Below are 24,112 nucleotides of genomic sequence, written 5' to 3'. Positions count from 1 at the left end.
TGAGGCACAGTGAGAAGATGGCTGGTTTTAAACCAGGAAGCATGCTCTCCCCAGACACCAAATCTGATCATGGACTTTCTCCAGCCTCCAAAACTGGGAGAGATAAATGTTCTTGTTTAAACCGTGTGATCTACAGTATTCTGTTATAGCAGCCCAAGTGGGCTAAGACACCATTCCTATTTGGATTATTGCAATTTCTTTGCAACTGGTTGTCACAGCTTCCAGCCAGCCTTGTTCCCCTCAGGGCCACACTTCACAAGGCACAGGAGGCCTTCATGTTCTGGCTGCTGCCCACCTCTCCAGCCCCACCTCTTGCCCCTCCTTGCCTTGAGTTTCTAGTCTAGCCATGCTGAAATGCTAGGCATGCCTTTTATACCATGGTTTCCTGCCCCCATGTATTAGCTCACACTGTTACTTCTGCCTGGAATAACCTCCCACACTCTTTTTTGTCTGGCTGACTCTTGTTCCTTAAGGCTCACTTGAATTTCACCTCCTCCAAAAGGTGACACCTGGAGCCTCCTTTCCTATGCTGGGCTCAAAGCTTGTCCTCCGTGCCCCACTCTGTACCCCCTGGCCGGGGAACTATCTATCTCCTTGCAGTATATTTTTGTTTCTGTGTCTGTCTCTGCAGGGCTGCATGGGGGCAGGGAGTGTGTCTTTTTCATCTCTAGATACATAACATCCAGCACATCCCCTGACACACGGACGGTACTCAGCAAATATTTGAGTGAATGAGTGGATACGGCGCCATCATTACCCTCTATGTCAGGTTTAGAGCCATAGTTTAGAAGTGGATATAAAACAGTCCACAAATCTGCTGTCTCCGTGGTTCTGAAGCACTGCTTCCTCAGCCAGGGACTTGTGGCAGGCACAGTGCTGACCAGTGACACTTGGCATAAACGTGCGAGATTGACTAATGATGCAGGCAGCGACAGCACCATCCATATCTGCTTACAACAGCATCAGCTGGCTCTCCTGGGAGTCACAGGCAGTTTCTTCACCTTTTCCATCTGTGGCCTTTCAGGTATCCTAATTCACGGCCCTTTCTAACTTCTTCACTCACCTCTGGACTGACACACTTGCGTTTCTGCAGTAGACCCAGTCATCCCTCAGGGGAACAAATATAGATGAAGCACTGCTCTGTGCATAAGCTATTGGAGGCCTTCTTGCTACTGTTCCTCAGTCCAGGACCCCTCAGAGGTGCCCACCAGGGTGTGAGGCCTGCCTCTTCTTGGTGTCTGTCACTGCTGGAGCCCACTGGGTAGACCTCCCTCTTACTAGGCCTGAGGAAGGAAGCCCAGGCAGGCACCAAGATGTTAAAGGTGTTTCGTCAATCTTGCCCTCCTTCCTTCTCCAATAACAATATGGCTTTGTTTGTCAGGCACACGATTACAGGGTTGGCCTGTGGAGTCCTGAGAACCTGATAAACCCTTTTTAAGCTCAGCTCTTTGAACCTCAGTTTCTCCATCGGTCAGGGGTGTGTGTTGGAGGGACGTGGCGTAGGTAGATCACTCGGAATTATCGGGATGCTGCCCAGGTGTATATGAGGGTAGCTCGAGCCCTGCCAGCCCGCGGGGACTCGCAGGGGATCCCGGGAAGCTGAGCGACATAGCCCCTGAGCCCAAGGGCGGGCGGCAAAGGACCCCGCGGCGAGGCGGGAAAGCTGTGTGGCCTCTGAGCGCAGTTGGCTGGCAAGAAACCTGGCTCCGGGAGGGCAGGGGTCTGCGGGGTCGCGCAGGGCGGGGCGGGGCGGCAGAATCAGGAAATTCCCAGGAAATTCCTTTCCATTCCGGCACTTCCCGCCCCCCTTCCTTGGGTGCCGACCTCTCCGGACCCTGGGAAAGAGAAAATGGAATGCTCTTCGGGTTTCCTAGCGTCTGTCCTCCAACTCCTGGCACTCTGGGGTTTGGAGCGCGCGCGGGAGCGCAGGACGCCGGCGCGCCGGAGTTCGGGGCCTTCGTGTCGGCGGGGAGCGTGTCCAATCCCCCGGCTGCTCCTGGGGCTCCCGAGCACGCGCCCGCTCGGTCCCCGAGCTCGGGGAGGCGTCCCCCGGCTTCGGTCCCGTTCAGCTTAAGCTGGTGTCACATGAGCCGCGGGGGAGTGGGAACCCGGGGAGTGGGCGGGGGCGTGCGCGCCCGGAGGTGGCCGCCCAGTCCACCTATATGCGCCGCGGCCCGGCTGACGGATGCCAGGAATTCCCAATGAGAGGCGATGGGGGGAAGTTTGGGCAACTCGGTCTGGCCAATGGAGAACCTCGGGAGGGCTCTGCCCCTTCCCCTCGCCCCCGCCCGCCTCTGCTCCCGCAGCGCCAGTGTGTCCGCCTCGCTCAGTGTGCGTGGAGATTAGGTCTGAGCGGCCGCCTGAGGCAGGCAGTCAGCGAGCTCGACCCGCCGCCGCCGTCGCCCCCACTAGCAGCCGCCTTCGCGAGCAGCGCCGCGGCGGAACCGGGCGCAGGGGAACTAGCCCGGCCCCGCCAGCCCAGCCCAGCTCAGCCCATCCCTGACTCCCTCCCCACGCCGGGGCAGCAAGCCGCAGCAGCCGCCGCCGGGAGAGAAGGTGGAGGAAGAAATCCAGCCCCTAGCACGCGCTCACCATCATGGACCATTATGATTCCCAGCAAACCAATGACTACATGCAGCCCGAGGAGGACTGGGATCGAGACCTGCTCCTGGACCCAGCCTGGGAGAAGCAGCAGAGAAAGGTCAGCAACCGCCCCAGCCCACCGCAGCCCTCCGCCCCGGGCCACTCCGCCCGCAGGGCTCTGGGTTCCCGGCTGCGAACCGGTTCCAGGCGCGCACGAGCGGGGGCGGGGGATGCGCGGCCGCAGCGAGGAGGGGTGTTGGGTTACAGGCGCGGGGCGGAAGGGGGAGCGCCCGGGTCCCAGAGCCCGCGAACGCCGAGGCCAAGCGCGGGGAGGTGGGGCCGCCGGCGGGCAGGTCGCCTTGGGGCGGGCTATCCAGGCCACCCGGCTATACAATCGCACCAGCCCCGGGAGGGCAAGGCGCAGGGGCGGTGCTCGGGAGGCTGGGGCTGAGTCCCCGGCTCGGTGGCTGTTAGCTCCGGATCGATTTTCCCTTCCCTTCCCCGCCCCTTGACCGCCTTTCCGTATGGCGTGCGGTGGCAGCTTGCTTCCTGGGTCGCCTTGGTACCTGGAGGGGACATGGTGCACGGATCCTCCCAGCCCCTGCCCGCAGGCCGAGGGGGAAGCGGGCGCCGGCGGGATTGGCAGCCTCCTCTGGGTCTGCCTGGAGGTGGACCTGCCAGAATGGGGTTGTTGGGGCCGAGAGAACCCGGGGGCAAACGCGAGCTCCCCAGTGGGCCCTGGCGGGGGCGGGGTCAGGACGGCAAACCGTTTTATTGCTTAACTCAGCGGTTGGTAGCTGCGAGCGGAGATGGGCTTGCGTCTGCGTCCTGCCTCTCCGACCCCCGCTCATTGCCGGGAGATCGCGAATTTGGGCAACTTGATCTGAGTCGAGGGGCTCTAGGGCAAGGCATTGTCTCCGGGGATATTTGGGGTCAGTCACTGGGGCTCCATGCTTAGCCAGCGAGGCGCGTCCCAGGCGCCGCGTGCGAGGGCGCGCTCCGCCACCGGAGCTGGGCTCGGAGCTGGCGATGGGACCCGGGCACAGTGGCCGGTGGCAGGAAGAGTTCACAACCCACTCTTGTTGGGGGGGTGAGGGCGCCCCAACCCTGTCCCTGCTTCCTGCCTGCGCGGTGAGCTCTTGCCCCAGGCGGCCACGTACCCTGAACACCCCCCTCCCCCTCCCCCGCTCCCATCCGGTCCCTCCTTACCCCCCAACCCCCCACCTCCACCCTTCTGCTGATCTGGGAATGGGGGGGGGACAGGATGGCGCGTCCCTCTGGATAGTGCGGTTAGGGCTGGGCTTGAGGGAGAAAGCTCATGTCCAAAAATGGTAACATTCATTCCCTTTTTTAAACTTAAAAGGGGGGGGAGTTTAGGGAGCCGACTGAAGTTTTTTTTCAGCCAAAGGCATCCTGTATTAGCTCACTCAGGAATCCTAAGCCCTGAAACGGCGCCCTTTTACTCACTTCATCAGACAAGAAGAGGTAATTTAAAACACGCGCACAAAGGGCTTCCCGAAGCCGGGCGACCTGAGCTCCAGGGTCTTGGCTTCTCCTGGACCCAGCCCTCTGTGGCCGCATCCGAGGGTTCCCGGGCTTCGAGCCGACTTCTTTGCCATGTGGCAGTTGCTTAAACACCCCTCCCCCTCTTCCTGTCGGCCCCTCTGGGAGAGCTGGGGGAGAGGTGAGTCCTCCCTCACCCGGTTTATCTCCTGGGTCAGTTGGGCTGTTGGTGAAATTGAGAAGGGAGTGATTTGGAGATTCCTATGCGGGAAAGGGTGGGGCTCTTCCCCCCACCACCACCAAGGTGCAGCTTTCTTGGGAATAGATTTTAAATTGGACGTGAGGGGTGGAATTAGGGATTAGGGTGTGGTGGATATCTTGGGATCTTCCATGGGCAGTAGAAGTGGAAAAATTCCTGTTTGCCTAACACCTACTGTGTGCCTGGTGGGGCAGGAGTGACAGGACTGCCCAAGAATTAGGAATTAGGTCCTTTTAAGGACTGTGGGACTAAGCACTGGGCACTGGACCTGCGCGCAGTGCTCATTATTATCAAATGAATGAATGAATATATTAAAAGTAGTTGAGAAAAATTATGTAGTCTCTTTCTCTCCACACACACACACACCCGCACTCACACTCAAAAACCCTGACCTGGGTGGTAGTGGGTGTGCACCAGGCTTTTGGGCAGCCAGGTGGGAACAGGGTCACCTGGGAAACTTCGTTATCTAGGGACAAACTCAACAGTTCCAAGAGCTGGCATTGGCTGATGTGTGCCGGGCACTCTTCTAATCATATATACTGTTTCAGTTGTTACTGCCAACAGCTCTGTGAGCTGGGCACACGTGAGGATGAAGAAATAAGGGGCAGAGGGGGAAGTAACCAGCCCAGCATCCTGACGGGTGCACGGTGGGGCTGGGATGCAACCGTATTCTGGGCAGGCAGCTTCCCCTCACTTGTTCCTTGTTGGTGAGAGGCCGGAAAGCTGGGTCTGGCATCCAGCCCTGCAAAGATCTCGGACCAAGAAGAGCCAACACCTGCTTTGGTGGGGTTGATGGAGAGGGGTACACGGCACAGGCTCTGGGCCTGATTGGGAAAATCTGGTCCAAGGTTTGTTTTTTTCCTGCCATTAATTCTGTTACCTCTCAGTTTCTGCACATTTCCCCTAGTTCTCAGAGGGCTGGTGGGGCTATAAAGTGGTACAACAAGTGGAGGATCAGACTTAAAGTAACTTGGTGCTTTTGACACCCTCCCTGCTGACCATGGGAGGTGAGGGTTGAGTGGGACCAGATTTAACGAGTGGACAGAGGCCGACCATTCCAGATGCAGGCTGGAGAGTGAGTCTGGGGGTGAGGGCGGGGAGGAGGAAGACACGGTACCGTGGGATACAAAGGCCACTGGGTGGGAGGCTGAAGACCCTGTTTTTAGCCCTGGTACAATCAGTGCTATGTGTGAGACTTCGGGCAAGTCATTTCACTTCTCTGAGCTGTCATTAGAAACTTCAGCACATACTTTTGGAGCACCTACTCTGAGCCAGGCCCAGTTCCAGGTGCTGAGGGTAGAGCAGTGAAGTAGACAGGTGAGGTCCCTGCCCTTGTGGCCCTTCCATTCTGTTTCCTCCTCTGGCTGCGTGCCTGCCCTGCCCACCCCTCGGGGCTCTTAACAGGCATCAGATTAAATGACTTCTTGGGCAAACGGTAAGGCTGATGCAGATGCAGGTAGAAGTTCGTTCAGGCAGCAGGCATGACTCAAGAACCTGCCTCAGGTTGGCCACGGCTTGTCCCTTCAAAGACTGTTTCAGTGCAGAGTTCATCATGCTGGACTCCCTGCCTCCAGACACAAAATGCAGTGGATTGGGGAAGTTTACCGGCTTTCACAGTCTTTCTGATCTTGGAAGCTGAGCACCAAAGTCACCTTTCCTAGGGGCCCCAGGTCTGAATGCCCATTTTGGGGGGACGACCATAGTCCCCACTTTATTCCCTCATGTGGATCTCACCCACGTCCTCGTGTGCACACGCGCACGCATGCCCGGAGTCAGGTGGGCTGGAGAGAGCATGGATTTTGAGTAGCATCCTGGCTTTACACTTCTAGGCTTGTGGTCCTGGGCAAGTTACTTAACCTCTCTCAGCCTCCAATTTCTTATTTATAAAAAGGAGCTAATACCCCCCTGCTGGGCTGACAGCAGAGAATATGTAAAATGGCAGCTTCTGCTGTTCAATTTTTTTAAAAAATTAATTTACTTTTATTTTTGGCTGCGTTGGGTCTTTGTTGCTGCGTGCGGGCTTTCTCTAGTTGCGGCGAGCGGGGGCTACTCTTTGTTGCTGTGCGCGGGCTTCTCATTGCAGTGGCTTCTCTTGTTGCGGAGCACAGGCTCTAGGTGCCTGGGCTTCAGTAGTTGTGGCTTGCGGGCTCTAGAGCGCAGGCTCAGTAGTTGTGGCGTACGGGCTTAGTTGCTCTGTGGCATGTGGGATCTTCCCGGACCAGGGCTCGAACCCGTGGTCCCCTGCATTGGCAGGCAGATTCTTAACCACTGCGTCACCAGGGAAGTCCCCCTGCTGTTCAGTTTTATTCTCTCTCTTCCCTCTTAAATCCTGGAGGCTCTGGTTTAATGTGTATTCCCACAGGTGCCAACCTGTTTTTTTTTTTTTTTTTTTATAAATTTATTTATTTATTGCTGTGTTGGGTCTTCGCCTCTGTGCGAGGGCTTTCTCCAGCTGTGGCAAGCCGGGGCCACTCTTCATCGCGGTGTGCGGGCCCCTCACCGTCACGGCCTCTCTTGTTGCGGAGCACAGGCTCCAGACGCGCAGGCTCAGGAGTTGTGGCTCACGGGCCCAGCCGCTCCGCGGCATGTAGGATCCTCCCAGACCAGGGCTCGAACCTGTGTCCCCTGCACCGGCAGGCAGATTCTCAACCACTGCGCCACCGGGAAGCCCCTGTTTGTTTTTTGTTTTTTGTTTTTTTTTAACATGTAGGACCTTAATTAATATTTGTTGAGCTGATGGAAGTTCAAACAGAGAGGCAGCCCTGGCAGGTGAAAGAAGGTGGTTGTTAATAGGCCCAGATGTTGATTCTGTACCCACGTCAAGCCAGGTTGTCAGGGGATGTGGCAGGAAGAGAGGCCACTTTGTTTACACTTGCTTCTGGACTGTGAGACCATCATCACAGGAGCTACCAAGGCCACCGATCAAGGTGGAGGACTGAAAAGAGGGGAGGGCCTGCTGTGGGTGGGTTTACCTGGGGAGGAGTGGGACGTCTGCTTACCCTGAAGGCAGGAGGTTAGGACTTCTAAAGCCAGAGTGATGCCTGGTGGAGATAAAGCCTAAGAGAGGAGAGAATTGGCCATCGTCTCCATCCTCATACCCCCAGTGTTCTTCACTCCTTCCTGCTTCACTCCGTGCCAGTGTCCATGGGAGCAGGGACCCAGCCTGTCTTGTGCTCTGCCTGGCAGAGAGTCAGGCCTGTTGTACATGGTCCAGAAATGATGCGAATAACTGGATAAATGGCATCATGCATGGCTCCCAACTCCGGGCCAGGGGGGTGGAGATTGGGATGAAATGCTTTACATTCCAGATAAAACACCCCATCCTGGGGCTGGACCCCGGCTCCAACCTCTACAGGTGGACATGCTCTGGGCACACTGGGTTCAAGTCTTGGCCCCTCCACTGACGAGTGGTGTGATCCTGGGTGAATCACTTACCTGCTCTGTGCCTCTTGATGCCAAGGGGGAAATGGGGATAATAATTGTTCCCACTTGAAATAGCTGCGTAGAGGTTTAAACCAAGTAATGTATGTAGGGAATTTAGCATAGCACCTAGCATATAGTGAGTGCTCAATAAATGTTAACTATTTTGAGGAACCAGATTTGCTATGGCCTTTACCCATGATGCTCTGAGATAAGATGTAGTATATAAACCCATTTCAGAAGGAGACCAGGTTGACTAGAAGGGTGTGGGAGTTGTGTTGTCCCTGACCTTTGACCCCGAAGTCAGCTCTGGCTCATTCAGTGTCACCTGACCTCTCCAGTTGCTCAGTACCTTTACCTATAGAATGGTATAGAATCCCTTGCCTACCCTTTCCCTACTTCCCTGGGTATCCAGGATGAAGAGATGAATGCTGAAGTGCTTAAAAACTTTGTCAGCTGGTTGTAATACAGGTAAAATGACCTCAGAGAATGGATTTCCTCTAAAAGAGACAATTCTAGAATGTCTTCAGCCCCCTCTGATAATTAGCTGAGGCCACTCTTTGGGTCCGGCCCACACCCCCAGCTGCTTACCCAGCCCTGCTTTGCTCCAGGACGGGTTACAGCTGCTTCCTCTCTGAAACCTGTCCCACATGGGTGCGCTGAGCACAGGTGCCCCACTGGTTGGTGAAGTGATTGACAAAGCCCGAAAGAGAGATAGAAGAGATGGACGAGGCCTGGAGCATCAGGGCTGTGGGTGGAGGCTGCCACCTTCCCTGCCCTGGACAGATAGATGTGAGAGTGCCCGGAGCACAGGGCGAACCAGACTTTCCAGTTCTGAGGAATGTTGAGACGTTGAGGGCCTGCTGGTCACTCGAGATGGGCTTGTAGGATCCAGCCTTTTCAAAGGGAAAAGGAGGAAACTCATTTCCTGAAGTCTGACTTCTAGAGGAAGGCTGTCAAGGCTGTGCTCAATGGGATGGGGCTGGGAGAGGCCCTCACCGCTGGGACCTTCCTTGTGGGGCGATTCTGTGTGAGGAGGTCAAACCAAATGGGCGACCTGTCGTTTGGGATTTGTGGTTGGGATTTGGGCCTCCTTTTTCCAGCTTCTCGAGGAAGTCCTGAGGCTGGGCGCCTGGCCAGTGGCCACAAACCACAAACCTGGCTGGAGGACTTGTCACATGAGACCTGGTGCCTCCTGCCCTGCCAGGGTAGGGCGGCCTGAGACAGGACCCAGCCACAGACCTGCTACTGTGTGTCTCTAGGGAAGAGCCGTGTCTCTGCTCCTTAACCTTCTAGCCCCTTCACAGTGCGAGAACATGGACCATTTCTCCTTGCGGAGTCAATCAGTGAGCGCTGATCAAACCCCTGTTAGGTATCAGATGCTCCACCCATGTGGGGTTGTGGAAATGACAGTTTAGGTGCAGAGGGAACCAGAAAGACAGAAAATCCCACCAGGCCACGCCAGTCACGGCCGGGGGCGTGGCATTGGCCACTGTAGAGCAGGAGCCACCACTGCTGCCTGAGGTGACAGGGGAGGTCTTGCTGGGAAGCCTCCCCTTGGGTGTGTGTGTGTGTGTGTGTGTGTGTGTGTGTGTGTACAGAAGGGTAGGACAGTAGGGGAGAGGGAGACGGCTGGAAGGAGCCCAGGCAGCAGTGAGTAGTCCTGCAGGCCGGGAACACCCTGCCGTTGTTTTCCCTTGTTGTCCTCCTCCCCCCATTCTCTCTGCCCCTCCCGGAGCTGACCTGTCGCCTTCCGGCTCACAGGTTGGGCTCTGGAGCCCCACACCTCTGCGCAGGTGTGGTGTTAGTTGGGACCAACGCCACCCGAGCTGCCCCCATGTGCGACCCGCCCAAGGGTCTCCTGGGACCTGGTGTGCATGCGGCCCAGGGCTGTGGTGTCAGGGAGGCTTCCCAGGGCCCTGTTTTTATCCCCTCGGAGTGTGGTCAGTGGGTCCACATCGCTGCAGGAAGGGCCCCAGGAGCTGGGCTGAGTTACTCACCTGGGGTGCTGGAAGCCCAGTCCAGTCTGGAGCTCCCCAGAGGAGTCTCGGCTAAGAGGCGGCAGGCAGAGGAACCCCCGTAGCCTGGTTCCTTAGTCCTGGTCAGACGGGGTCACCCTGCTGGGACTTGGGTGCTGTCTCCATCGGCCAAGGCAGGGTCCTGCTAAGTTCTAATTGCCCAAAGTGGCCGACGCCAGGCACCTGGGGAGTGGCGGGGGCAGGAGACCCTCAGAGCCACGCTGGGAGCCCACCTTCCTCTTAATACACGGCCAAGATTGCTCGCTGGTTCTCAGGCCGAGCATCAGGCCCTAGAATCCTCCCGTCTCAGCGGGTAGAGGGTCATGGCGTGGAGAGGGCTGGTCAAGCACTCTCCTGCTTGTCTTTCCTGTTCTTCCTTCACCCCCCATCATGTCCTGGCTGGGGATTACCTGGCAGGATCTTGCTGTGCAGGGTAGTGAGTCCTGGGTAGTGACCCTTTGGCCTCAAAGCCACGCGGGCAACACTCACGACCCCCACCTGCCCCCGCCTCGTGCCCTGTTCAGCCGCCCCAAATGGTGCAAGGCCTTCGTCCAGCTCCAGCTTCTCCCAGACAAATGAGCAGAAAGTGGCCGTCCCGGCAGCCCGAGAGCAGAGCCAGGAACAGGACTGGATTTTTTTCTTTCTTTTTTAAGTTGAAGAAATTCTTTTTCTCATAATGATCACAGTGGCTCACGCTTTCGGAGCATGTGCTAAGTATCCGGCCCTGTGCTAAGGACTCTACGTGCATTAACACATCTAATCCTGCGAGGTGGATACTGTTACCCTGTTTTACAGATGACAGAGCTGCCCTGGAGCAGCCGCATGACTTTTCCAAGATCCTGCAGCGAGCGAGAGGTGGAGCAGGGGTCCGTAGCCGGGCAGTGTGGTTCCCGATTTGCCTGCTCAGACTGTGCTCTCCTGCTTATAAAGCAAATGCGTGCGAATCTAGGAACAATTTAACCGAAGCCAAACATATACAAAACAAAACCCAGTGATGAAAACGTTCTGGAATTAGACAGCAGTGGTGGTTGCAGAGCCTTGTGAATACACTAAAAACCGCTGAACTGTAGGCTTTAAACGGGTGACTTTGATGGTATAAGAATTATATCTCAATTTTTAAAAACCCTCAGAAAATGCTAATATAAGAAGGGAATGACAGTTGCCTGTCATCCCACCTCCTAGAGGTGAGCTCTCTCCATCCTTACCCCTCTTCCTCTCACTTGGGAGCCCACCTTTTCTGTCTTGCTCACTGTTTACGCTAAGGTCAGGGATACAGGCTCATGGTAAGCGAGTGGGAGAAGAGAAGAGGAAAATAATCAAGAAGGGTGGCTTTCATAAAAAGCATCATGTGGCCTTTTTCTTGGAAACTGCTTAAGAATAGGTCACCGATAAGAACAGGCAAACAGAAGGCTGGGCTGGGGGAGGACGGGTGACCTTCCTCATTCCTCCAAGGCCGAGTCCCATGGGACCTGCCTTGTTGGCCTGAGATTGCTTCTCACCTTCTGCCATCCCCAGGGTTAACAGGGTGGGTCCAAGTGGGGCAGCTATCCCCAGGGCCTGAGGCATGAAGAGGGGAGGGCAGGGCCAGGGTCCTACCCCAGGAGGCAGCTGCCCATTCTCAGAGGTTGCCTAGCAATAATGGGAACAGGTGACTTAGCCCACTACAGAGGCGGGAGGAGAATAAAAGGCAGCCTAGGATAGAAATCGGGAGTAGTTGCAGAGGATGCTGTTACCCTGGAAACCGCCTGCTTGGTCCTTGGCTACAGCGGGCTACTTCTGGGCTGGGATCCACTCTTCACTGAGAGGTTGTGGGGTCCTCTCCAGGCCTGTCACCCACAGTGTCGGGGAGGGGGACGGAGAGAAACCCCTCTTGCACGTGGCCTCTGTGGTGGATGTGTTCTCTGCGGTGTCATTTAACATTCACAACAACCTTGTAAGGCATGTGGGATGATCACACTTGATAGATGAAGATCCCGAGCTTAAAGATATAAAATAACAGGCTCACACCAGAAGGCTCACAGTGAGAAGGGGCTGGGAAGGAAGGTGCTGGTACCCTTGGTACTTAAAACAAACCTTTCATTTCGGTTTAAAGCATTTCACATGCCCAGGATGTGGGAGGTAATGTAAACACTATCCACCTTCAGGGAAGGGAAGAGGAGATGAGAGAAGGAAGGCTGGAAAGGAGAGTTGTCTGTTTTATATCCAACAACCAGCCAGTAGTATTTATTAAGAAAGTCTTGGTTCCCCAAACAAGTAAAAAGAGTGATAGTTCACATGGATTGAAGGTTGCATGGTTTGGATTATCTCAATCTGTCAAAAACCCCTTTGAGAAAGGTATTTTTATTTCCCTTGTTACTACAGATAGGGAGATTGAGGCTCAGAGAGGTTAAGTAACTTGCCCAAGATTGACCAGGTAATAAGCCAGGTTATGAATGAACCCAGGCAGGTTGACCTTGGAACTCCACCCTTAACCATAAGTACAGACGCACCCTTTGTTATTTTGGAGGTTACGTTTTAATTGATACATGGCTGATATAAATGAAATAAGGAACAAGTCAAGATGGAATATAACCAAGTACTCAAAATACGGTTCATGATTTTTAACATTTACTCTTTTACGTATGGTTTTTCTCTCCATTCATCATGATGAATAGACTTGTGAGGCCTTATCCCCATTTTATAGACAGAGCAAGTGAGGCTCAGAAACGGGGAGTGATTTTACCTCTCGCAAGCTGAATGGGGCAGAGTTGGTTCTGAATCCCAGGACTTTGAGGGTCTGTGAGGCCAAAGGGGTGGGTGTGGGCCTTTCCGAAGTTCCTTTTCTTGGTTGGAAAGGTAGGGGAGGATTCTAGTTGTATTTCTCCCCACTTTTCAGTAGGAGTAACAGGAATAGACTCAGGTCCCCGGTGGCCTCTCCTGGAGCTGCTCCCAGCTTTGGGGGACTGGCTCCCCCGCTATGAAATTCAACCACGTCCCCTCCTTCTCTGCTGCTTGGGTTCCTTCAGCTTCACCTGCTCCTGCCATCCCCTTTGTTTGGTCGCCAGGGGAACCTAGCACCCTTTGAACCAGGTAGCTGAGGCTCAGTGTTTATTTTGGTTTTAGAAGCCTGTGCGTGTGAAACGCCAAGGTGGAGGTTCTGGTTTGAGCTTTGAGTCTGTTCAGAAAGCTGATGAGGGAAAGTATGGGGGCTTAGGCTGGGGTAAGCAGTTTTGGCTTTCAGCGCCGCGGGCCAGGCCAGAGGACAGCCCTGGGGGGAGGACAGTGCCCTTCCTGCCCCCTCTTCCCTCTGAACCTTGCAGCTAAGGGTCTAAATCAAAGGCCCTGAATGGTTCAGCTGAGGGCAGAAAAGTGATGGGGGTGGGGAAGGGAAGGGAGCCTCCTCTACCTTGTGTTTACTAAGTTCCGTGGTGGTTGGTACTGTGGAGCTTGGTCGCAGGCCTGTGATTTGAGGCCAGGGCTTACAGGGGAGCGTTTTTTATGGGCCTGAAATTTTCTTTTTTTCTTTTTTTTGTGGTACGCGGCCCTCTCACTGTTGTGGCTTCTCCCGTCGCGGAGCACAGGCTCTGGACACACAGGCTCAGCGGCCATGGCTCACGGGCCCAGCCACTCCACGGCATATGGGATTTTCCCGGACCGGGGCACGAACCCGTGTCCCCTGCATCAGCAGGCGGACTCTCAACCACTGCGCCACCAGAGAAGCCCTGAAATTTTATTTTTTAAAAGCCATCGGCAAAGCTGATTATAACCGAGGGAGCAGTGCTGGGCTCTGTTTTCAAATCATCTGTAGGTGAAATGACACGAGGGGAGGGAGCGGCGAGGTGGGTGGCCCCCTTCAGGCAGGTCTCCTAATGAAACTTGGCTTTCCATCTTGGAAGAGGGGTGGCAGGTCCTGCATGTGGGTGGGAAGGGACTTATTACTGTCAGACTCTTTCTCCTCATGTCCCATGTGGAAATGTGCACATGTCACAGCCTGTGGTTTGAGGATGGAGAGAGAAGTGGGGCTTTTAATTCTTCTAAGTCCCAAGACCAGGAAATGGGATCACTACCTCCCCCAGTGGGAGGGTCTGGTGGGGACAGGGCCAGTGGCTTTGAGGTCCCGTGTCTGTTTTGACCTCTAGTACTGTGAGTGAGTGAGCGAGGATGTGTATGTGTATGTCAGTGTGAATGCAGGCGTGTGTGTGTGTGTGTGTGTGTGTGTGTTCACGTGTGTGTGTGTGTGTCTGGCTCTGAGAAGCCCCGCTGTTGTTTTTGGCCACTGCCTTGACTTTGGCAGGGGAGTGGCCCCCTTTCAAACACCACAGACATCCTCCAGATAATATATAATGGCCCCTTCCAGTAGAGTTCCCGATACTTCGGAAAGGCCTTTCTTTCCAGGAACCCAAAGTGCTTTTCCAGACTTGGCCCCGGGAATTGGGAGATGGAGGAGGTGAGGGAAGTGGGGGCCAGACCCCTGGTTTCCTGCCCTTCCCCCTGGATGCTGTGCTGGCCGGGGATGTTTGGAGGGATCTTTGCATGCATGAAGTCCTGAGGACGCCCCAAACTCTAGCCCCAAAGAAAGCCACCTATATATATTTATTTTTTTGGTAAGTTACGCAGTGGTAAATTGAGTTTCATTGTATATAATCAGCTTTTTAAAAAGTAAGGAATTCCACATTGGGGTTTCAGTTCTCTGGGCCTGTCTGGAACCCCCTTAATGGGCTGCTTGGTGCAGGCAGTGAGGCCACATTGGGGCCCAGGGGTGCCCGGCTAGGGGACCTGCCCCCAGTCCCTTTCCATGGAAGCTGCTGGTTCAGGACAAGGCCAGCTTAGGCCCACCTTGTGGCCCAGGGAGTATGTCTGGAATGATATACAGCGGACCATCTCCCCCCTCCCCCAAGCATGAGGCAAGCTGGTGCTGTGCTCTGAGCCAGGCACGTTTCTGAGTGTTTCACAGATATTCATTCATTTAATCCTCACGACACCTGTGTGAGATGATTTGACTGGGGGTAAGGAAACTTAGAAAGGACTGCGAAGGCTCAGGTGGTTACAGCCGTTATTTCTCCATTTTCTGCTCTGAGGCCAGTTCACAAAGACGATGCACATTCCAGACTGGAGGTCATGGCGCTCCTCTCCCCAGTCCCATTCCTGTCCCTCCGTGGAACTGACCGCTATCCAGTTTGGTGTTTTCATTCCTAAACATCTGTTTGTACAGTTCTTGCCTGTGTAGTTGTCTGTGTGACAGATGGTGTCCCACACAACGTGTTGCCATGCACACCTCCCTTTCTGCACTCACTTGCCCCGCACCCCACATGACAGGAGCTCCGACCCCTCTGGCGTGGATGAGACGGCTGACGCCTGGAGGGGCTGGAGGACTTGGGGGATTTGCCCGGGTCACATAGCCGCTTACAGGTGGCAGGTGGGACCAGAAGCTGGGCTTCTTGCCTCTGCGGTTGGTTCTTTGTGTTCACCTGCAGCTCCCTGCCCCATCGGAGTTCAAAGACTCACTGGTATTTGGTGAGGGAGGGCCGGAGCCGTCACTCTTGTTTCTTATTTTCTTTCTTCCCACATGTGCTTTTGACACCTGATTCTCGTCCCCTGGGGCACTTGTACCCTTGTCTGCTGCCCTCTTCCTGGGGCTCGAGAGTCAGGTTCTTAGGGACTCACACCACATTGCCATTTTTTTCTCCTCCCAGGAGAGAGCCCTTCTGCTTTTATTGTTCCTTGATGAAGCAAATATGCAATGACAGAAAGCTACTGTGAATTTGGGAATGCTTCTAGATGAATGTGTGTTGTACGTCTCACAGTGGCTTCTTGCAACATTTGGAAGTTAGTTGTTCTCTGCACATAGAGTTTTGGAAGAGGCGGGAGGTGGGAAGCCGTGGCTGAGCCCGTCTTGCCTGGATCCCAGGGGCAGCCAGTGGGATTCCAGTTATGTCTCTCTGTCCCCGCTTGGTTTCCTGGCTCCGGCCCTTTCTTCCTAATCCCGTGGCTCTCAGCCACTCAGCCCTTGCCTTGCTCACTTAGTGCCTAGGTAGAGGATGGGCTGGAGAGAGCTGAAAAGGACAGCCGTGTTGGCAGCCCTCACCGCACTTGCGTAGGGCACTGTTGTGAAGCTCTTGGCTCTGAGGACATTTGGAGGGTTCTCAGGGGATGTCACTCATCTGTGACTGACTTGGGACTCCTTGGATGAGTGAAGGTGGGCTTGTGGGGTCTCCTGGGGCCTCCTAGTAAGGGGTCCATTACTTGGGGCTCCTGAAGGCTGTGCCACTGGGATCCAGACACTCATGCCACCTCATCCCAGAGCCTTGAAGCCTAGAAGGATAGGGGTGGTTTGTGGAGTACAGCAGTGGTTCTCAAACTTGAATGTGCATCAGAATCACCTGGAGGGCTTGTTAAAACACAGGCCGCAGGGCCCCTTCCTCAGTATTGGTCATTCAGTGGGTCTGGGGTGGGGCCTGAGAATTTGCATTTTTAACAAGTGAGATGACACTCTAAAGTTACTCACAGAGGGGGAAGATGTAGGCAGGGGTGAAGAATTGGGGCTGTTTTTGCAATCTACTGTAGAGGTCTTGAACCAGACTGTGACTTTGCTGGTAATTTCTACCTAGCGCCTCCTCTCCCTTCCCCCAAAATAAAAACCATGTTCTTTCTCTCTTTGGGAGGCCCAGGCTTGGGGAGGGAGATGTGCTTCTGCACCCCAAGAAAGGGTGACTCCTCAGGAGCCTCCTGCCGGCACATAGTAGGTACTCACTAAATATTGGATGGACGGTGACAGTGGGTACATTTCAAGGGGGTGTGGTAGCCACAGTCCAGCAGGAGACGTCTGCAGATGCGGAGGTGCTGGGTGTGATGACCTCCCAAGTCACCAAGGGTCACTCCAGTGATGGGGCTGAATCAGGGCCCAGAGCAGGGCTGGCTCCCAGGACTCAGAAGTGTGCCCTGGGGTCAAGAGGACACCCGAGCTGGGGAAGCGGCCTTTTGCTTGGGATGGGGTCTGAGCCTGCCACGCTGCTGCTGCTCGGCACCCCCTCCCCGGGTGTCCTATTGCGGGGAGGTGGGAACCAGTGCAGGGCTCCAGCTCCCTGTTAGGTAGTCCAGCTGCCTTTCTTCCTCTTTTGGCCGGCGGCCCCCTTTGGATTCCCCTCCCAAGGAGCTGGCCTTGCTGACACATCCCTCCACTCCCTGCCCTATTGCATTTGGCTGAGGCCTCTACTTCAGAAATTCTTAGGGAGTTTCTGGTCCTGTTGTGTGGGTTTGTGGGCCTCAAAGGAAGTAAAATCTGGGCCTCAGTTTTCCTTCTCCTTCCAGGCCCAGAGCCAAGGGTTTTCTCAATTATTGGACATCAGCAGCCTGCTGTCTTTGGGCTCGACCTCCTGGGGGTATGGAAGCAGACAGAACCCTGGGCTCTCCAGTTCCCCAGGATATGGGGTTCAGCAGGACCTTGGTCCACCTGCCTTCTGCTCCCTTTCGGTTGGGACCTTGGGGGGTGGCATTTAGGAGAGGAATAGGTTTGGAGAGACTGTCCCTTTTTTGCACCGTTAGGCCAGAGAGCTGCTTGGGAGGACCCTGTCCTCTTTCCTCGGAACAGGGAGAACGGTTGTACATGATCTACCAGGGCCTCAGGAGACCTGAGGTCTCGAGACCTCTTAGAACTTCCTGTGGCTACTGTATGATGCTGGATAAGTCACACCCGATTGTTACCTACAAAATGAGGGGGCTGGGTTATAGGATGACAGTGCTGCTCTGCTGTAAATGTCTTGCTTGGATTATCACATGAGATGATCTCCAGGGTCTGGGTCAGTGCCAGTATTCTGTGTTCTCGTCCTCTTTGGGGGGATTACTCAGCAGAGTCTAGCACTTCTTGAGGTGACCTTGAGGTTGATCCCTGGGCTTCCCAGTCTGGCCCTGAAGATAACCTGCTAATGCACAGTCTCTTATCTTATATGTCCTCAGCTTTCAGCAATTTGTTCCCACCCTCTAGGGAGGGCATGGGCGGGGTGAATGAGCTTCCCTTATGGACCCACAATGCTCTGTGTCTTGGGCCCTGCATGGACTCTCTTACTCTGGAAATGCCTGCTTGGGGTGTGGCCGAGTGGAAAGCCAGGTGCCTGGGGAGGGGAGAGTGGGGAGCCCTGTTTGGGTTGGTGATGGGCCCCTTAGCTTTGCCTTGTAGGCTGGATGCTCCAGGTATGGTCTGGGGGTGGGGATACTGGGGGTGGCTCTGGAGGGATGGGGAGAGCATCTCTGCCCACTGCAAGGTGGATGGTTCATAATCAGTCCTTTGTATAGGCTTGGCTGACCCACGGCCTGGTGCGAGGGAGGCGGCCTGCCTGTGGGTTCAGTGGGTAGGAGAAACTCCTGCCAGAGCAAGGGTATCTGCCCAAGGGACTGGTGTCAATGGGCGGCCTTGTTTTTCACTTTGTTTACTCCCAGAACCTGGCTCTATCCTTTCCCTTGTAGCAGTTTGAAGAAATCAATTCATGGAATGCCTGACCAGAAGGGACCTATACTGTTACCTGACCTTCCCCCCATTAGATGAAGAGACTGAGGTCCATAGTGGTGATCTGACTTGTCCAAGGACACACTGCCAGGAGTTCATTCCTTGTGGGGCTGGTTTTAGTAAAGAATTTATTCTGGGTACATATACATCATCTTCTGAAGTCATCCTTGCAGGTGGGCTCCAGAACAGCTGCTGACAGATAGGCGGGGTGCGCCTCTGTGCTCTGAAGGCAGATGGAGCTGCCAGACTTCTGGCTGGTGTGTGGGTGGTCAAGTTCAGGTGAATTTCACACATGCTGGCAGCTGTGCTCTGCCAGGCTGGAGGGGGTGATGGACAGACAGGTGGGCCCTGTGCACGGCTGCCCTTACACTCAGATGTTCCTGGCACTGGCTTCTGATTTTGCCGTTGAGGAGGGGAGCAAGAAAGGAGTCAGAGGGACAGGTGCTGGTGGCATTAGTGGTCCTGGTCCTGATATTAACACTTAGTACCGCATGCCCAGCCCTGTGCTAAGCCCGTTACACGTATTATATCAATGAATCATCATAGCCACCCCATAAAATCTAGGTCCTCATACATTTTCATCTTCACTTTACAGAAGCGCTTGAGCATTATCGCGATTAAATAATTCGCCCCACTTCCCTGGTGGCGCAGTGGTTGAGAATCTGCCTGCCAATGCAGAGGACACGGGTTCGAGCCCTGGTCTGGGAAGAGCCCACATGCCGTGGAGCAATTAGCCCCATGAGCCACAATTACTGAGCCTGTGCGTCTGGAGCCTGTGCTCCGCAACAAGAGAGGCCACGATAGTGAGAGGCCTGCGCACCGCGATGAAGAGTGGCTCCCACTTGCCACAGCTAGAGAAAGCCCTCGCGCAGAAACGAAGACCCAACACAGCCATAAATAAATAAATAAATAAATAAAAAAAAAAAAATAATTCGCCCCAAGCCACCAACTCCTGGGCTCTGGCCTGTGAACCCAGGGCTGCTGGGCCAGAGCCTGCACTCCTACCCAGTGCCCTGGCTGTCTCCTCTCTGCCAGGACAAGCTGCCTGACGGCAAGTCAGCCCTGACTGGAGACCGGAAGCCCCTCGCCAGAGAAGGAGCTGGGTCTCTACCCTCCCTGGGCCCCAAATACCTCTCTCCTGACACACGCGTTCCTGCGCATTCCTGAGGAACCAGGAAGTGGCCGTCTCTCTGGTCCCCGACGCTGCAGGTCCCAGCACCGTGTCAAGCAGTGCAGGTGGCTGGGGGGGCTCAGGGCCAGATGGGGGCTTTTTATGTCCCCTCCATACTCCTCTTTGCCCTCCTCCTTTCTTCTTGTCTGTTCTCTTTCCCTCCTGCCCCGCAGTGGCACCCCAGACACTGACCACCCCTGAGGATGGCCTTGGGAGGTGAGGCTTGGCCAAGCCTCACCTCTGGGGCGGGGTGGCTTTCTTCGCCTTCCTGGGGGGCGCAGGGTGTTGGTTGCCTTCACTGGCTGCCCCAGAGCGGGGCATCTTCTTGGCTGTGTCAGGGTTGGGCTGCTCCTGTGTCCGTAGAGGTGCTCCAGGCCCCCACCCTCTGAAATAGCCACGCTTGTGTTTCCCCATCTTTGTTGCAGCTCCTGTACTGGCTGTTTCACATCCTCGATCATATTTCCTCCCCACAACAAGGTAGGAGGTATCAGCCCTATTTGCAGGTGAGGGAATCAAAACCCCGCCAACTCAAAGAATGCGCTGATGCCCAGGTCTGTGGGCCAAAGTGCCCACATCTGCTATAGCCCAGTGTGAGCAGAAAGTGGCAGCTGAACAGAATCCCCCCCAAACGACAACAGCAACAACAACGAAGCACTTCCCAGCCCGACTATAGCATCCTGGGTCCAGGTGGGCTGGGGTATCTGCCTGATGAAGGCGCCTTGCTGGCCTCCTCTGAGAGAAGAGGGCAGCTGGAAAGCATTTACAGGCTTGTGGGCACCTCTTACTCACTAAGCTGTGGCTGGGGCATTGCTCAGAAAAGCTCATTCAAGAGAATACATGATGCAAGGGCAGCCAGAAGCCAGTCAGAGCCTGTCCTTTGTGTCTGGCCTTGTTCTGTGATTCCTTCTTTCCAGAGAGTTTCGGTGCCCATTGTCATCGGGACCTGTCAATAGGGGCTATGGGAGCCTGGTTAATAATAATAGTAAATAATAATAATACTGTAAGAGCTATATGCACTGACTTTCTAATGCTGTGTGCCTGGCACTGTCCTTAACTTTTTACACGTAAGCACTGGGACAAGGACTTTGCACATACTAACCCATATATTCCTCACAACAACCCTGTGAGGTGGGCATTAGTATCCCCGTTTTACAGATTGGAAAACTGAGGCCCAGAGAGGTTTAGTCATTCACCCAAGGCCCTACAGCTAGCCAGTGGCAGAACTAGGATTTGAATCCAAGGATTTCCATTCAGTAAGATCATGCATGATTCCCTGGAGGTCAGGGACCTCCTCATGGCTTTTATTTCTATCCCCAAAGCTGGCCTAGCACAGGATACTGAGTGGGCTCTAGGAAAAGTTGCAATGATAGGATGTAGGGCGTTTGCATCCTGCCCTTTGAGAGGAAGTTGCCTTTAAGTTGCAGGGATCTTGGCATGGGATCCTGTGGGGGTGTGAGGTGGGCAGCAGCCCTGAGGCCCACCCTGGGGCTCCTGCAGCCACTTACTGAATGGGGGGAGCGCTGTGTATGGGGAGACTTTAAGTGCAGATGGAGTCGGCAAGCCTGGGAAGAAAAGCCCAGGAGACACAGGGCCTAGAAGCCCCTCATTAGCTATTTGTTCCTTTGGGGAGGTCTCCCCTGTCTTCCTGTCATAAGTGACATTAGGTGTTTAACTCCCAGGGAGGGATAAGATAGCAAATAATTTAGAATTTAATAAAGTTATCAATTCATACAAGTGGGGGGCAGGGGTTGTTTCTTATTTCTCTTCATCCATGATGCCTGGCATGTGGTAGGCACTTAAGGAATGTTAGTTGCATGAATGAATGAATTTAAAAAAACCCTTATGGAAAATTCAAGCACAGGAGTAGAGAGTAGTGTAATGAATCCCCATGTACCCATTACCCAGCTTCAACAGTTAGCAACGGAACCTGTCTGTCGTACGTAGCTATCTGGGATACTTTACAGTGAGATTAGCATGCTAGGATGAATTGCTAAGACCTTCTCAAGTGGGAAAGGACAAATGAGATGAAATGGTGCCCTTGTGACGCGGCTGTGCCAGGCACGCTGCAGGTGCTTATCTGAAGGTTTGACCTGACTGCACTGGATAACTGGACCAGGTGGCATTGGGCTCCAGCCCCAGGGTGGGAGGAAAGTTTCTGAAGGATGAGTTCAGCAGATCCATGAGATGCTCAAACATGTACGCTGGGGCTAAAGGCGAACGATAGTTCATCCACTCAGTTCACATTTATTGTGGATCTCTTTTAAACATTCAAATGTTTAAAAAGTACAGAATAGTAAAACAAATACCCAGGCGCTTGCCACCCAGATTCAAGAAATATTAAGCACTCACTCTTTTCAGCTTAGGGCCAGATGATGCAGGATGTCTGCCTCTGAAGAGGCCAGTGAGGGAGAGACCCATGAACTAGCATTTCCCTGTCGTGTTCAAAGATGTCACAGCCCATATAGTGAAGGGAGCCCAAGGAAGGCCCCAGGCCACCTTGGAGGAGACTGGTGTAAGACCTCCTGGAGGAGGTGACAATGTGAGCTAAAATTTAAATCTAGAGTATGTAAGAGTGAGTCAGGCAAGGGGGGTGGTGGCGAAGAGTGAGCCAGGCGGGCCAGGTGTGACCAAAGGCTTGAGACTGTGAGTGTCAAGTTCTGGGAAGGGAGGGGCCAGGGATGAGTGTGAAGGAGGTGCGGGAGGGGCGGAGAGGAAGAGGCCCGAGGGTGGGTGACGGTGAGTACAGGGGGAGTTGGACTGTGGGGCAGTAGCAGGGTCTGGGCCTGTCTGAACTGCACGCTGAGAGGATTAGAGAACCACATAATCCCCTGTGGAGTCTGGGGAAGGGTGGGAACTGCGGCAGAGGAGTATTTGAAGGAACCTGGCTGTTGAGAGAAGCTCCAGGCTGGAAGAGTGGCTGTGCTGGACTTGCTGTGTTCGGTGGCCCCAGGGCTCAGAGAAGCAGGCCATGGGGGAGGTTGAGTGGAAATGGAGTCTAGCTCAGAATTTCTAATAGTCAGACTTTCCAAAGAAGGAATGAACTGTTAGGTTGGGAGTTTCCTGGTCTTGAATGTGTTTAGGTAGACCTGAGATAGTGAAACGGCAATGGGGGAATTCTCTGGTGGTCCAGTGATTAGGACTCAGCGCTTTCTCTGCCAAGGGCCTGAGTTCAGTCCCTGGTCGGGGAGCTAAGATCCTGCAAGCCAAAAAACAAAAAGACAAAACAAAATTTAAAAAACCTTGTAATTGAGGTATTCAACTAACCCAGAAAGAAATGAGATGGGAGGGACGTGGAGGGAGGGGGGCACTGGGCCTTCAAGGCCCCTCCTCATTCTGGGTTCTAAGAATATAAGCTGGGGGAGAGTGGGTTAAGTGACCTGTGGGCACAGGCGAATGGTGCTCCAAGGAAGGCAGCCATGGAGGAGGTGCTGGCCTGTTGCCATGGGAACCATCTCTGCTGTGGGTTTCCAGTTCCAAGGATGCCCTGGAAGGGAATGAGCTCACTCCACCTGCAAGGTGATGAGTCAACCTGCTCCGAAGTCCTGCTTGCTATCCAGGGCTGGGCAAGAAGTTGAGTGGCAGACCCTGCCTCTGCCCCTCCTCGGACCACTGATACTTCTCTGCCTGATGTGGGCTGTTGTCATGAGAGACGAGATGGGGGCAGTAGAGGAAGCCACCCACCATTCTGGTGGCCCTGGGGAGCCTCCGGTAGAGGCAGGAGGAAGCCTGTAGTCCAGTTGGCCAAACCGTGGCGCTCAGCAGGGCTGAACTCTGCTACCTGCAGGCCACTCAGCTCACATCGATGGGGCAACAACTACACCTGTGCTGGGCCTGGGGCCCGCAGTCCCGTAGGCTGGACGGATGCTGTGATTTCAGGTGTGCTGAGGGTTTTGAAGAAGTTCAGACTGCTCATGAATGTGTATTGGTCAGGTGTGGGCTGGTTTCTGAGGGTGGATGAGGAAAACTTCCGGGAGGGAGTGGCATTTGTTCTGACACTGGAAGGCTGAGGGGTCACTAGTTTGCCAATCAAGTCCTAGGTATTTGGAGGTCCAGGGTTGTGGCTCATCTCCTTCCTCCCCACCCACCACGTGTGCGATTTGTTGTTCTTGTGAGGGAGTGCACAGAGCATGTCCACTGACTGCCAGGGGATGGCCAGAATCTCAAACAACTGTGATTTCAGGGCACCAAGCATCTTCCTCAAGACCCTATGAAATGTAGACCATCATCCACTGGGTTCCAGTCCCTAAGGATCCAGATGAGGGCCCTAACCTGTTCTCTCCCTCCTGGTGTGGCAGACTGGGGATGACATTGGAAAGGCCAGGGGAACTCTGCTTTTCTAGTTTCTGGCTTGCCTACTTGTTTCACCTACATGGGCCTCTGTTTCCTTTTGAGAAGATAAACAACTTTGGAGGTTTGAGAAAATGACCGTTTTAACCCTTTCACCTAAACACAACTACTTATATTTTCAAAAACCTGTTTTTTTTTTTATCCTCATGCTTGTATTATTTTGATAGTGGTAATCACAGTGGATCTACAATTTAGTTTGCTTTTATATTTCCCCACTTGGCATTTTATCAAAGATGTTTTTTCTTATATAGCCTCATAGCCTTTATGTTCCTTCCCTGGAGAAAGTGTAGGGATTTTTTCATGCATAAATATTTATTTGTATTTTCCTGCCT

General features: G+C 54.2%; 1 protein-coding gene across 3 annotated transcripts in view; it reads left to right on the top strand.

Moving 5' to 3' along the window:
- The first annotated feature begins 2,318 nt into the window (after window positions 1-2,318).
- The window catches only part of ACTN1 (actinin alpha 1), a 99,045-nt gene continuing 77,251 nt past the window's right edge, over window positions 2,319-24,112 (top strand). For all 3 annotated transcript variants that reach the window (XM_082619464.1, XM_082619463.1, XM_082619465.1), the window contains exon 1: window positions 2,319-2,701. In XM_082619464.1, the coding sequence (XP_082475590.1) occupies window positions 2,597-2,701 (105 nt within the window). In that variant the 5' untranslated portion in view covers window positions 2,319-2,596. The remainder of the gene's footprint in view (window positions 2,702-24,112) is intronic.

This window comes from Mesoplodon mirus (genome assembly GCF_964341445.2).
Source record: "Mesoplodon mirus genome assembly, chromosome: 4".
In the NCBI taxonomy this organism is placed as follows: Eukaryota; Metazoa; Chordata; class Mammalia; order Artiodactyla; family Ziphiidae; genus Mesoplodon; species Mesoplodon mirus.
Note: the sequence above shows the minus strand (reverse complement) of the source record. Positions and strands in the feature narration are given on the sequence as shown.